The 14,542-nt window shown below is 35.4% G+C and overlaps 1 protein-coding gene across 7 annotated transcripts in view; it reads left to right on the top strand.

Moving 5' to 3' along the window:
* Lpin2 (lipin 2) overlaps nt 1-14,542 on the top strand; it is an 83,718-nt gene that overhangs the window by 57,890 nt on the left and 11,286 nt on the right. For all 7 annotated transcript variants that reach the window (XM_020163704.2, XM_074070227.1, XM_074070224.1 and 4 more), the window contains 6 exons: nt 3,526-3,633; nt 4,306-4,429; nt 5,229-5,574; nt 9,368-9,467; nt 12,024-12,211; nt 14,346-14,439. In XM_020163704.2, coding sequence (XP_020019293.1) covers nt 3,526-3,633; nt 4,306-4,429; nt 5,229-5,574; nt 9,368-9,467; nt 12,024-12,211; nt 14,346-14,439 — 960 coding nt within the window. The remainder of the gene's footprint in view (nt 1-3,525; nt 3,634-4,305; nt 4,430-5,228; nt 5,575-9,367; nt 9,468-12,023; nt 12,212-14,345; nt 14,440-14,542) is intronic.

Genomic DNA, 14,542 nt, shown 5'->3' with positions numbered 1-14,542 from the left:
TACGTGAGAGAAGGGCTGGGGGTATAGGTCAGTGGCAGAGCACTTGTCTAGCATGTACAAGGCCTTGGATTCAATATTCCCAGCACCATATACATTAAAAAAAAAAAAAAGTCTGAGAGAAAAAGAATAGAAAGTCTGTTCTTGTTAGTTGTGAGATCCTGGAATTGTATGGGATTGGAGAATTTGTAGCTTTCACACATTTTATACTCCTTGGCTCCTACTATAAGGACTAAAAGGAATTCTTTTTCCAGAGAAGATACACAAACTTTTTTGTTTTTTGTTTTTTTGGCAATGCTAGGAGTAGGACCCAAGGCTTGTGCATCATTCTAGGCAAGTGCTCTACCACTGAACTACATCCCCAGGCCCTAAAATTTTATTTGTAAATGGCATTCTATTGAAATGCTTCACTTTTCAAGAATTTCATTGATTATAGAATCAAGGTTAATTGAGGCTTCTTGAAGAAGGCAGATGAAAGAGAGTCTTTTTTTTAAAGCAGGTTATTGTTGCAGTTAGAAGAAAGTCATCTGTGGAAACTATACGGGGCTCTGTTTACACTATACCTAGTAAGTCTCTCTCTTCCCAGAGATAAACTTTCGGCTTGAATATAGTGTGGAAACTTTACCTGTCCTCCTACAGGATAGATGGGAATACACATAAATATGTGTCTGTATGTTTATTAAAAATACTGCAACTTGCCTCCTTTTGGAGGAAAGGGACTTTTCAAATTGGTTGATATTCTATCATAATTTTGTATTTAAATATACAGAACATTTAATTTCTAGATCATAGATCCAAAATACACAAAACATCATTTCCATGTCTCTAATGAAAATATTTCAGCTACCCAGCAGTAACAAAATGAAGGATCAAGAACAAACCATCAGCAAGAAATCTCAATTTCGTACTAGGGTTTGAACTCACGACTTCATGCTTGCGAGGCAGGTCCTGTACCTCCTGAGCTATACCTCCAACCCTTTTTTGCTCTGGTTATTTGGAAGTAGGGTTTCACTTTTCACTCAGGCAGTCCTGGACCACAGTCCTCCTGTTTTAGTCTTCCTACTGTAGCTGAGATGACAGGCACACACCACATAGCTAGCTTTTTCCATCAAGATGTGGTCATACAAACTTTTTGCCTAGGTTGGCTTGAGACCGTGATCTTCCCAATTTCAGTCTCCCAAGTAGCTAGTATTATAGATGGGAACCACCAGTGCCCATTTTAGGAATCTCAACTTTTTAATCTACTTGAGAAGGCTGGCTTGCTTAAAAAGATAAATCTGGCAGCTAAGTCCAGAGGAGACTTGTCACAGAGAGCATCTGTTGCCCAGAGGCATTGTTCATCTCCTAATCATTAACTGACTTCTGTAGACCCTTCCAGATTCTGTGGTAAGTGTAAGTATTCAAGGTGATGTGGATCTTACAAGTGCCCCTGCCTTTTCCCTGCTTCATTCTGACATAGCAGCAGAAGCACTCTGAGGTTCCTTTGAGTCCTGCTGTGAGGTATATCTTTTATGGGTGTGTCTTATATCCAAACGCCAGTGTAGTTCATTAATCATAGATCATTAATTGTAGATCTAGTTAATTACTGAAATTGAGTAATACTGTGCTAAGGTTGCTGATAAACATTGTTAATGTAAGTTAGTGATCTTTGGTCAAGGTACCTAGCAGCCCCATTTGTCTCTTTCTACCAATTAAATAGTTCAGAATTCATTTGGCATCTACACTTTATCCCACCTAGGTTCTTTGAGCTATTTATTTTAACTTTGTGTTGATTTTCCCCCACCTTAAAAAAAAAAGTGAAGTATAATTTACAGAACAATTATTTACACATCTTAAGTGTGCAGTTTAGTGGATTTGGGCAGTTGTATACCCCCATGCAACTTCTATTAGCACTAGAATTGGGAAAATGTTGGTTTGTACAATGATGGGAAACTTGAAGATACAGTGTAGAAGAGCATGAGTGAGGCCCAAAGTGCTCTGTGTGCTGATAATGAGCTTGAATGACTGTAACCCCCAACCCTGACTGAAAGTTAAATTACTCACTCTGTGCTCCTGCTAATGCATGTTACGTATCACTCCTGCTTTAACACAGATATAGTCTATGTTCTTCCTATTTTCTCCACATTCTAACACATAGACTCCCTTAATCCTCATGTTGTGCTTAACTTAAAGTCTGCCTCAATGGTCCCTATTCTGAGTCATGTGCCATTTTGAAAGTGCTTAACAGATTTTGAAGAATCCTGTTACATAATAAAAGAATCAGAACTGACTGAAAGGAACCTCAGTATCAGATATCTTTCTCACCATTTTGCTGAGCCTAGAGTTGTGGGCTCTGTTTTTGTCAGTATATGCCCAGAAGAAGCCATTTCGTGTTTTCCTGGGGTTGTGAATTCTTAATGGCACCTGAACTCTTCTTGGCTTACCTTTTGTACTGTAGTGAGATATATCCCAAAAGGAAAAACTTTTAATATTAAACTTTCTCTTAAACTTAGGTGGCTTTTATTTTAGCCTTTCGATCACTAACACCTGCATGATATTGATGGTGACACTGGTCTGGGCTTTCAGTTTTGACAGATAAGACCAGTTCATGGGTGTTTGATTTTTCCTTTATCAAGTAATTCTTTTTTTGGATTTCTGCTTTTTTTTAGGTAATTTTTTTCTCTCCTTGAATGAGATTGTGTGTCAAGGTAATACTTAGCACGAAAGAAAATGACTTAGGAAAACCTAATAGCAAAATCTTAAACTAAACGATGTAGGCATATGGAAAAACTAGTATATATCAAAATTAGCATAATTTATATTTTAGCAAAATAGAGTATGTTAAGATATAAAAAAAAAAAAAAGGGCTGGGGAGCCTGGTTCAAGTGGTAGAGCACTGCCTAGCAAGCACAAAGCCCTGAGTTCAAACTCCATGACCACCACCACCACCAAAAAAAAAAAAAAGTTAAAGAAGAGAAATAATACTAAAAAATCTAGTTTCTTTTCCTGCTGTTAGTTTACCAAAATAAGTGATATGATATGTTTACTATCTATTTCACTGGTACACTGAATGTCTTATAAGAAGTTCTTAAACTTTTTAATATGGAGCACACCACATAAGTCTCACGTTGACTGTGAAGTAGGACAAGTGATAGATTTCCAACTAAAGATGAAACTAGTACACTAGCCTTTTGACTTTGGGCAAGTTATTAAACTTCTGGATCTTTGATTATCTAGCATTGAAAATGGAAAAGTGCTACATCAGATTTATAAGAACTAAATATTTGTATCTGTCTGTCTACACAAGTCTTACTTGTTACCTTGAAGGATGTAAAAAGGGAAGTTTTAATCACATTTCTGTCCTTCCTCTGTTCCATAGTTAGCGATTTCAGTAGTGTTTGGTGGATGGCAGTAATGAATTCCTTTTGAAAGGGTTACTCCTCCTTTTATTGTTTAGGCAATTTGTCAGTAGATGTGGGGATATTTCAAAGCTGACATTTATGTCATTGTTCATGTTTGTTTGGTTTTTTTTCTTTTTCTCTTTCACAGAGGATCTGCAAATGCTTCCTTAAAGGAGGAAGAATGTAAGGATCCTTCACTCTTCCATTCTGGGGATCACTACCCCTTATCTGATGGAGATTGGTCCCCATTAGAGAAGTAAGTATCTTTGAAATTTCTGTTTTCTTAAGGGAAAAAGGAAGGATATATTAAGTAAATTTGTTGTTTAACAATAACTGTTCCTGTTTTTCTCATTCGCAGAATCATCTGAATGTTTGCTAAGGCTTTTACATGAATATGAACTGCTTCAGTAATTTTTTGTTCCTAAATTTGATCTGGTTTAATAGTGTTGGCCAGTTGTCAATCTGTATAATTACCATAGAATTTTCCTCATCTACTATTTTTAAATTCTAGCTGCTGTTGTCCACTGTTGACTGTGAATAATATAGTGAGAAAACGTGTGTCATCTGTTTATTCTGGTGTCATATTTTTTGGTTTGGTTTTGAAATGTACTATGGATTGACTCAGGGTCAGTTAGGTGTTAATTTAAACCACCTTTCTGTGTTTTTCCTCCCTTATAAAATTGCCTTTCTCATCAACATCCTGTGAGAAGCAAATGAAATAGGGTATATAATAAAGTGTTTGCAAAGGACCTAGTAAATCTTCAATAAACATTCATCAGAGAACTCAAATGGAAGAAATAATTGGTGTTCTCTTCAATAGAGAGTTTATAGCTGTTGGATAAAATTTATATATTCAAACCTGTATTTCCTTTACTCTGTCAATCTCAGCAAGACTAAAGTTTTCTTTCTTTCGTTTTTGTGTTTCCAGCACCTATCCTCAAGCATTGTGTCCTAAGAGTGATTCAGAGCTGGAGGTGAAACCAGCTGAAAGCCTGCTAAGATCCGAGTCTCACATGGAGTGGACATGGGGCGGGTTTCCAGAGTCCACTAAGGTACTGGAGTTTACTCTCTTAAAGTCTGTGAATGTGTCGATTAAATACTAGTAAAGAGTCCATCTATAAATGAAGCAACTTTTGACTGAGCTCACAGAATTTGACCATACTGTCCCTCCTATGGTTATAAAAGTAATTAAAAATTAACAATTTTCATAACTTTTTCACTAAGTATTTCCAGCAGTAATTTTTATTTCTGTTTAGTAAATAATAATGTTGATTGCTAATTAACATAAAAATTTAAAAGGCACCTAAAGGAAATGGTGTTTCTACACTGAAATTTTAAACAAGCAATTGATTATTAAAGCTTTTTTTGCCAGCTTATAATGGAAGAAGGAAAAAACTCAGAAAGTCAGATTTTTTGAGAGAAAAATGTTTGGATCCTCTGTTGAATTTAGTTTTTTTAAAAACAAACTTTGCTTATGTTTATGATTTTTTACTTCTCACTTTAGATTGTTTTGACAGCTTTGAAGTAGTCAAAGCAGGGTTAAATTTTCATTTATTAAGTTTTTTCCTTTAAAGTGAATGTTTTCTACCTCTTAGTATCTGAAGATTATCACATCTCTACAGTCTTCTCTCGTGTTTTAACTCTTCATAGTAGAGCAGTTATAAATATAACCTTTATAAACTTCATGATATTGAAAAGTTACAGTTAATTACTTCTTGCCATTTATGAACTATTTCACACAATACATTTAATGAATGTGTTAATAGTAAAATGAACACATTTATCACCTGAACAAACCGATTATAACAAATACCTTTGAAATTAGTTTAATTTTTAAATCAACTTTTCTAGGTTAGCAAAAGAGAACGATACGACTATCATCCCAGGACAGCAACAATTACTCCATCAGAAAATACTCATTTTCGGGTAATTCCCAGTGAGGACAGTCTCATAAGAGAAGTTGAGAAAGATGCTTCCATCGAAGACACTGTCTGTACCATAGTGAAACCCAAACCTAGAGCCCTGTGTAAGCAGATGAGTGATACAACTTCTGCTGCAGAACTTCTGGAACCTCCTCCTGAGAATCCTCTGATTCCATCTATGTTAGATGCAGACCACCTTCCCACCCCATCCCTAGTGGAGGCTCCCTCAGAACCCAGGCCAGCAGCTAAAGTAGACTCACCATCAAAGAAGAAAGGTAATGCTTTGTTTAACTTGGCATTAAGTCCTCGGACTCTAGATGGTCAACTGTTTTCAGTGTTTTGAATAATATGTGATCACTATCTTCATACTGTATCCAATCAGGACCCATCATACATTTTATTATGATTACTTACTTACTTAACTATGACTTACCTATTACCTGTTCCATCAAGTAACTTGTTCCACTTTAACTTCATTGCTACTGTCTCCTGAGTGTCACTATTCAGGAGATTTGGGAAGTGGTTATTGAGAAAATAAGTGAGTTCTACTCGGTTAATGAGTACAATGACATAACCACTGTCACCTTGAAAAATTCACATTTGTATTTCCCCAAATGTACTGAGTATTAGCAGTTTATTTTTCTCCCCAAGCCAATATCCTGCCAAGGTTTACATGTTACATTTGATTATTGACTACCCATAGGTAAAGTGAAATCTTAAACAGCTTTATGTTTAAACAGAAGAAAAGTGCAACGGAGGAGAAAAGTGTATTCACCTGAAACATCTGTCAAATTAAGTACTTTTTTTGCAATGATAATGGGGTAAAAAAAAGTATACTACTTATTGGTGAGTTCTTTCATTAATTATTTCCCTCTAAAATAAGTAGAGAGAAGGTAATGTCCAACTGTTGGCTCTATAGCTCTGATTCATTTTTGGAATGAGCTTAATCAAAACATTCTTAGTATTTAAAATAGTTATCCATTGATACTTGGTACAGTAAATCAGTACCTATGTTTCACTGCCTTAAATCCTATTTTTAGGGAAATAAAATCTAAAATTATCCCTCACTATATTAGCCAAATATCTACTTTAAAAAAAAAACAAACCCATAAACACACACACACACCCCCAAAGGTTACATCATCACAAGTTGACTTAATAAATACCTGCCACAGATAAGGAGCACTTCAAAGTCACTTAGAAGTAAGTTATCTAAAATAAAAGAATGTGATGATCCAAGGGTATTTACCACCAAATCTGACCATCTGGCTGATGATGGCTTACTTTGGCACCTGTTTTTTCACCAAAAGCCCATAACCATTTGTTCTATTCTAAGGACTGTTAAGGGGGAAATCCAGTTCTTCTAGGGTGAAAGCTTTGTATCAGTGTAGGAACTGATAGAGATAGGAACATAGAGTGGTTCCCACCATTCTTTGGCTTCATTCTTTGTCCCCCAACTTTGCATTATGAAAAGTTTTATACTTAAAGTCACATGTTGCTTAATGACAGGGATATGTTCTGAGAAGTGTATCATTCGGCAATTTCTTTGTTGTATGAACATCAGTGTTCTTACACAAACCTAGATGGTATAGGTCAATCAGTAGATGCAGCCTCTTTTAGTGGTGGTATTGGGATTTGAACTCAGGTCCTCATGCGTGCTAGGCAGATGCTCTGCCACTGGAGCCACTCACCAGTAATTGCAAGATGCAGTTAAATATGAGATTTGTGAGGCTATTGTCAGCACTCTTTATCTTATAGTAAGCTTGTTTTTATATATAAATTAGAAGAAGTATACTACCCTAAAATACATAAGTCAGTAACATAATCATTTTTATCATCAAATACTGTGTAGTGTACATAATTGCATGTTCTATATTTCTGTAGGGCAAACAAAATTTTCAGCTTCCTTAATAATCTTATAATAATCACCGTTATGTATTTCATCACTAACTGAACATCATACACACAGCTGTATTTGCTTGCTACCTCAATTGCTCTCCCCCTCACACACATAAGTTTATTACTTTAAACCATTCGGAAACAAACTGCAGATATTATAACATTGCACCATCTAAGAGTAAGAACATTCTACACAGAACCATAATACATTGTCATCTTTTTTATTTGCCACGCTGGAGACCGATCCCAGGATTCTACACATGTAGGCAAGAGCTCTACCACCACTGAGCTACACGTTTTGAGACAAGGTCTTGCTGTGTAGCTCAGGCTGGCCTTGAATTCACCATCCTTCTGTTTCCTGAGTGCTAAGATTATAGCCATGTACCACCACATCTGACACTATTGTCTTCTTGAAGATTCCATATTTATATTTCCTAAGTATACCAAGATATAGTCTTGTACCATATAAAGACATACTGATGCAGTAGCCATGTTAATTTGTGTGAGCACACACTGAGATTTGCACAATATAGTCCCCTAACAGTGTCTCACAATGTCTCCATCACTAAGCAACATGAATATACCTTTTTACCTTGTTTATTTTAGCCCAAATCCTGTCAAAGTTTACATAATGCATTTGATTTTTATGTTTCTTTAATCTTTTACTTTAGAATAGTGCTCTTCTACCTACCATCTTTCTCCCTACTTCCCTCTCCTTCACACCTCTCCACCCATGATAATGACCTTTAAAAGAGCCCATTTAGTTGCCTGGTAGCCTCTCATGTGTCTGTCTGTCCAGGTGAAACCCCCATATTTCCCTAACTGGAAATTAGCTGTAATAGCATTGTCTCATAGAAATGTAATATGAGTCCCATATATAATTTTGAGTCTTCTCTTAGCTTTTTAAATTTTTTAAGCAAAAGTTTTCAATAATGAATTTAGTGTTGTGCAGCACAAGTAAGTATTTTGAATAATTATGAAGGGAAATCCTGCATAGCAAAATGAAAAATAAATTGAATAGAAACAAACAAACAACAAAACAAACCCTGAGTTTGTTTAAGCAGTTTACTGTGTGAACTTGGTTAAACATTAGTACATGTATTTATTGATCATTTTCATTGTTTTTCTTATTTAAGATTCTATTTTCAGTTGTTTTTAACTTTATCTTTTGTATGGTCATTTTGTAGTCACCTTTTCAATTTTGAAATCTTTTCCAGTCTTAGATATTTCTCCAGTTACATTGGATCAGAATATCTTTTTTTAAAGAGTGAAAATAAGTTTAGTAATATATTTATCTAAAGCAGTAAGTCTAAAATGCTATAATTTCAGATGTAATCAGTATAAAAATTGAGATACTTTGCATTTTTAGTTCTGTTTACACTTCTTTACATTTTTTAAATGTTTTAGATAATTTTTAAAAGTTGAGATAAATATAATACTCTTTTTTTTTTTTTTAAACTGTTTCACATACTTCATACTAGTGACATTTTAAGTGCAAAGTAGCCACAAGTGGCTGGTAGCAGTGTAGATGTAGAGGATTAATTACATTGGGTTAATTTTTCCTTTGTTGCTTAGGATAAAACATGGGCCTTTCAGATCCTAAGCACATGTTTTACCACCAAGGTGCAACCTCAGTCCTATACTGTGTGTCATGATGGTCCACTATTAGCGATGCTGAACATGATCACTATTTAAGGTATTATCCACCAGATCTATTTGTTGTAAAGGATTTTTTGGTGGTTAAAAGGTCTTTTGGTGGCTAAAAGTTAAAATGAGTGAATAGTTGAGCACTATGAAAATACTGTTCTCCAACAAACTTCCCTTCATGATTTTAGAGTAGTGGCCTCATTCTCCATGCCTATGTAGCCTTAAGTTTGGTCATGCTTGTTCTATGAAGATTTTTTAATTATACCATTAAATATAAATTGTCTAGGGGCTAGAGTTGTTTATAGAACAGCAAAGGAAAGAATAAGTAGTTGACATATGTTCATTGCACACTAAGTTGGCTTGAATGGTTGAGAATCAACGTCAAAGGTTAGTTGACTATTTCAAAAATAAAACCCTATTCAAATCATTGTCCATCTTCTTTGGAAACCTTTATTTCACAGAATTAAAAATGAAGAATAACTGAATTCTTAACCTCTGATATGTTTTTCCTATGAAAAATAGGTGTCCACAAGAGAAGCCAGCATCAGGGACCTGATGATATTTACCTTGATGACTTAAAGGCCCTAGAACCTGAAGTTGCAGCTCTCTATTTCCCTAAAAGGTAGGGTGTGCTTTGTGTTTTGAAGTGTGAATAACTCTGAAATGGTTCAGTTATTCCATTGGAGGAAAGGGAGCAAGGTGATTGTCTTTTAGCTATATCTGGTTTTTGCTTCAGGTTTTGGAATATGTGTGTTATTTTGACTACAGTGACTTCAAATCATTAATTAGCTATTTATGAAGAGACTAAAGAAAGACCCTGTTAACCTACATACGGATATGTGACTTTAGGTTAGTGCTTTTTATAGTTATTAATAGCAAATGAAATGCTTGGGAAAAGCCTTCAGCATTTTATATATTATGTTTTAAAATAATACATCTTCATTAAAAATGTTTTACAAAGAATGCCCTACTCTTGGAGACTCTGAGACCTTTTCTGAACTGAGTTCTTGTTCTGTTGTGACCTCAACCCAGGGGCTTTGTGTTGCCATATTTTCCACAGCTTTCACACAACCACCCACTCCATTCCTCATGATTTTCCCCTTAGAATAACTCAGACATGAACCCCAAATATGTTGCATGTGGACTGTCTTCCCAAGCTTATTACACCTTTTGATGAATTACATTATTATACTCTGTGGTTACAAAACTCAACTCATTTTTTCTAGAGAGTATGATTTGAATTTTCGGAACCATACATATCCACTTCTAAATGAATTATTGAAGTGTATTTCATTTTTATTTGGAATAGAATGATGAGAAATTGTTTTTACAATATTTTTGGAGGACTGGCAGAGTGGCTCAAGTGGTAGAGAGCTTGCCTGTCTAGCAAGATGAGGCCCTGAGATCAAACCCCAGTACCACCAAAAATATATACATATCAGTATTTTTGGATGTTCTTAAAATTCTTCCTAGCCCTATACCCTAAATTGATCTCAAAATATCTACATATTTCATTTGAAATAAGATGAGAAAACTGAAACTGCTCCATTTTTTTATAGTAGGAAAATTAAAAATATATGCTCTTAGAGTTATCACATTTTCTCATATTTCCCAGTCCTTTTTTGCTTATTTACATTGGTATTCCTTTAATAGATTTCCTAATTTCTCTTTTATAAAATGAGAAAAGTGACTAGAACCATACTATTGTCTTAAAATTTCAATAAGTAAGCTTCTTCACTCAAAAAATAATTATTTCCTGAGACATATCATACATATGGAGTATTTTAATGTGCATAAGCATATGTTTTGCCATGGCCATCATTACCTTTACTACTAAATGTCCAGTATATGTAGTTATAGCCAAATTTCAATACAAGTCCTTTCACTCCTGCTGAGTCAGATGGCATGTATTTAGATATTGAGGGACACCAGCTGCTGTAGCTGATAAAAACTCAAGGTCTCAATGGCTTGCCACAGTTAAAGTTTTTTTCTTACTCTTGGGGTAGCATTCCAGTGCTGGTGTTTGGTGGAAGGTCTACACACAGGCCCCTTCCATGTTGAGGCTCCACGATTCTCTCAGGGCCTTAGAATCCAAGGTTTACAGGCAGCAGACAGGGAAAGCAGAGAGAACCTTATTGGGAGAGTGTAGCACACCCTTCCGACCACAGCAACAGCTCTGTTATGTGACCACACCCCCCTGCAGCTCACCATGTGTCTGGTGAAAGAGACATGGATGTTAGAGAACACGCAACCATCTTCTGTCTGTGTTTTATCCACGTGTTGGTCTTGCTCCACCACCACCTCATACAAGTCACTTAGCCATAGGTTTTACTGCATTACCTTTTACCAATAGGCTTGGCTTTTTACCATTTCCAGTGAGGAGAACATTCTCTCAACCTATTTATAATTTCAGTCTTGCGGTGTGAGTCCCATTGTTATTAAGAGAAAATTCCCTAAAACCTAAATCTTTTCGTTAGGTCAAATGCAAAACATAAGTTTTTGAAACTGCTCCCTACTTATGACATATCTGTACTTTGTTCCGGCTCTCAGAGCAAAGACAATTTATAAAGATAATTTATATCCAGTTTATTTCTCAATACTTTCCTTTTTCTAGGTAGGTCTCGCCTCCTGAAGACTTTTCTTGCTTCATTTCTGCTTTTTTTTTTTTTTTTAATGTAATAGATGAATTTAGAAAGACTTTATTTTGGGGGGAAAGAGCACAGCCTTGGACTACAATAATTTTCTACAGGATGTAAATAATACCATAGCTTTTTCTAGGAAGTAGGACTAAAAAGTTTCCAAATGTCAGGTTTTTTCTTAACTACCCTGTCATTTTCATCGTGGCAATGTAAATAAATGCTTGGTGCTCTTTTACTCCTTTAATTAAAACCAGAAAGTCCATAGTTGAAACGTTTGCATTATTATGAATAACTGTAGTGATTTTTGTGATGAATTTATGTATTCACAGTTAATTCCTCAATAGCTCTGTTGAGGTTATTTGTAATATAATTTATAATATTCTGAAAGCTATCTAGGAACGTTATGTCTGATTTCTCCATCCAGTCCTTAAGGGATATGCTGTTTGTGTTGAGCCCCTAGAAAACCATATAGAAAGCTAAGAATACAAGAGTTTGTAATAAAACAAATCTTTTTCAACCTTTTCTTTCCCTTGCTGCAGTGAAACAGACCCAGGCTCTAGGCAGTGGCCAGAGTCTGACACACTCTCTGGTTCCCAGTCCCCACAATCTGTGGGCAGTGCAGCTGCAGATAGTGGTACTGAGTGCCTCTCAGACTCTGCCATGGACTTGCCTGATGTCACCCTTTCCCTTTGTGGGGGCCTCAGTGAGAATGGAGAGATTTCTAAAGGTATGTTGGGCAGTCTTGCTGACTTCACCTCCAAGAGCAACCTGGTCAAATTACTTGATTTAAAACTTAACTTTAGTCATTTCGGGGTGCTTAGGTTATTCACTAATACTGTGTGTATATCATGTATCTTCCTAAAACGTAGGACCCTTAGCCCCTCATTTAAAGTATCTCTTCTGGGGTAGCTTTGGTGAAGGGGAATGTACCTTGAAGGCTCTATTTCAGATTAAGAAGTTGAGCGTTCTGAGGCTGCCCTATTTACTGAGCAGTTAAGGGTACTCCCTGCATTGATTTTCTCATCTGTAAAGTTGTTGAAATATTTGCGGGACTGGGGCCAGGTTGTGTTCCTGGAAAGCATGGGGATTTAGACATGTGAATAAGCCCCTGAAGTAAAAAAAATAGTTGTCCATTGAGTAAATGGTCTTTATGGTCAAGGATTACTTGTCTCAGGCTTGAGAGATGTCCTCTAGGTAAAGCTGCTTATGAGTAAGAAAGGCGCTTAGTAGAGGTGATAGGATGCCTCTAGGTGTAGTGGGGCACCCATGTGTGGGTTTGTTTCTCATTCTAAACTAAATATTTTCTGAATTTAGCTGATGTCCTGTGATTGATTTTCCTCAAAAGAAACGTTTTCTTTTCATGACTAGCACCACCATTTTAGCATCATCCTTTGTCTTTTCTCCCTAACAGAAAAACTGAAGGCATGATGTAACAGATTATGTGGCTACAGCCCTTGTACTTGGACTGGGTTTTCCAGAAGTTTAACCTTTTTAGGGTCCTCAGTTGTTTATTTTGCCTCTTTGCTCTCCAATTCTTTATTCCATTTGTTTGCTTTATATTTTGCTTTGTTTCATTTTTTATAAGTTTCTCTATCTAACTCAGGCTGGCCTTGAACTCAAGATCCTTCTGCCTCAATCTTCCCAGTGTTGGGATTCAAGCAAATCTAGCTATTTGCTTTATATTTTATGAGAAATTAAGAATGTACGGTGAGAAATGATTCCTTCTACATACAAAATTAAATAAGCCACGTTTTTATAATCCTTATAAACCCTCAGTTTAAAAAAAAGGGAGGGAATGAAAAATACAAAATTCATATAACATGCAAATTTTTCTAGTTTTAAATATTGGCAATCTAGCTTGGTAGAGATTACTGGAAGAGGCAAAAAAGGCAAGTAAAAGTAAACAATATATACATACATGGAGGAATTATCCATGTGCGAGATTTCTGTGTTCACCTGTACTAGTAAAGTGCAGATTTAAGAACAGATACAAAAATTCATACAAAATCTTCATTTATTCTGCAAGAGCTTGAGATTTATTTGACAGACCCTGAGACAAATTCTGTACTTTTTTTTCTCCCAACAATTATAAATTCCTTTCGATTGTTTTTTCCTAGCATTGAATGCACTTAAAGCTGTAAGACCTCATAAATATTCCTGTTACACAGTTCTCTGTCTGTAAGGTTTTTCCTCTGAAGAGAATGGAACTTAGTTTTTATTAGCTATAATGTATGTGTGTCTGTCTGTCTTTCCCTTTGACCAAATCCATAATCTATTTTCCTGAAAGTATCTGACATGTCTCTTTCTTCTATTTGTTTGGGTTTGTTTGTTTTTCTTTTTTTTTTAACTGGTGGAAGAAGAGAAGATAGGAAAGAAGTTTATTTTTTCCAGGATAAGAAAGAAAAGTTTGATTTCTTGCCTTTGATGCCTATAAAAAACACTTTTTAAAAAGCCTTTTTTAAAAAAAAAAAACAACCTTATTTTAGGACTGGAGGCATTCAAGAGATAGAGTGCCTGGCAAGCACAAGGCTGAATTCAAACCCCAATAAAGTAAGTTCCTAAAAGGACTTATTTTATTTTAGCCTATAACATAAATATATATATAAATACATATATATGTATATACACACACATACAAATACATATATATACACACAGATATATACATATATATGCATACATACGAATGTATATTTTGGACAATACTGGACTTTGTGCTTGCTAAATGACCCCTCTACCACTTGAGTCATACCCCTAGCCCTTAGCCCATAATTCTTGAAGTGCAAAAAATATTGTGATAATCTCTTATAGGGATTTATGTAACCTCTAACCAAATTGATCATTACTATATTACTTTGCAGAAAAATTCATGGAGCATATCATTACTTATCATGAATTTGCAGAAAACCCTGGACTTATAGACAATCCTAACCTTGTAATACGGATATATAACCGGTAAATGCTCTTGCTTTGATCATTGTTTTTTGGGTTTTTTTTTTTTTGTTTTTTTTTTTTTTTACAATGTGCTGTTTTTAACTGTCAATCTTTCCTTGCTATA

This window comes from Castor canadensis, chromosome 4 (assembly GCF_047511655.1).
Source record: "Castor canadensis chromosome 4, mCasCan1.hap1v2, whole genome shotgun sequence".
Lineage (NCBI taxonomy): Eukaryota > Metazoa > Chordata > Mammalia > Rodentia > Castoridae > Castor > Castor canadensis.
Note: the sequence above shows the minus strand (reverse complement) of the source record. Positions and strands in the feature narration are given on the sequence as shown.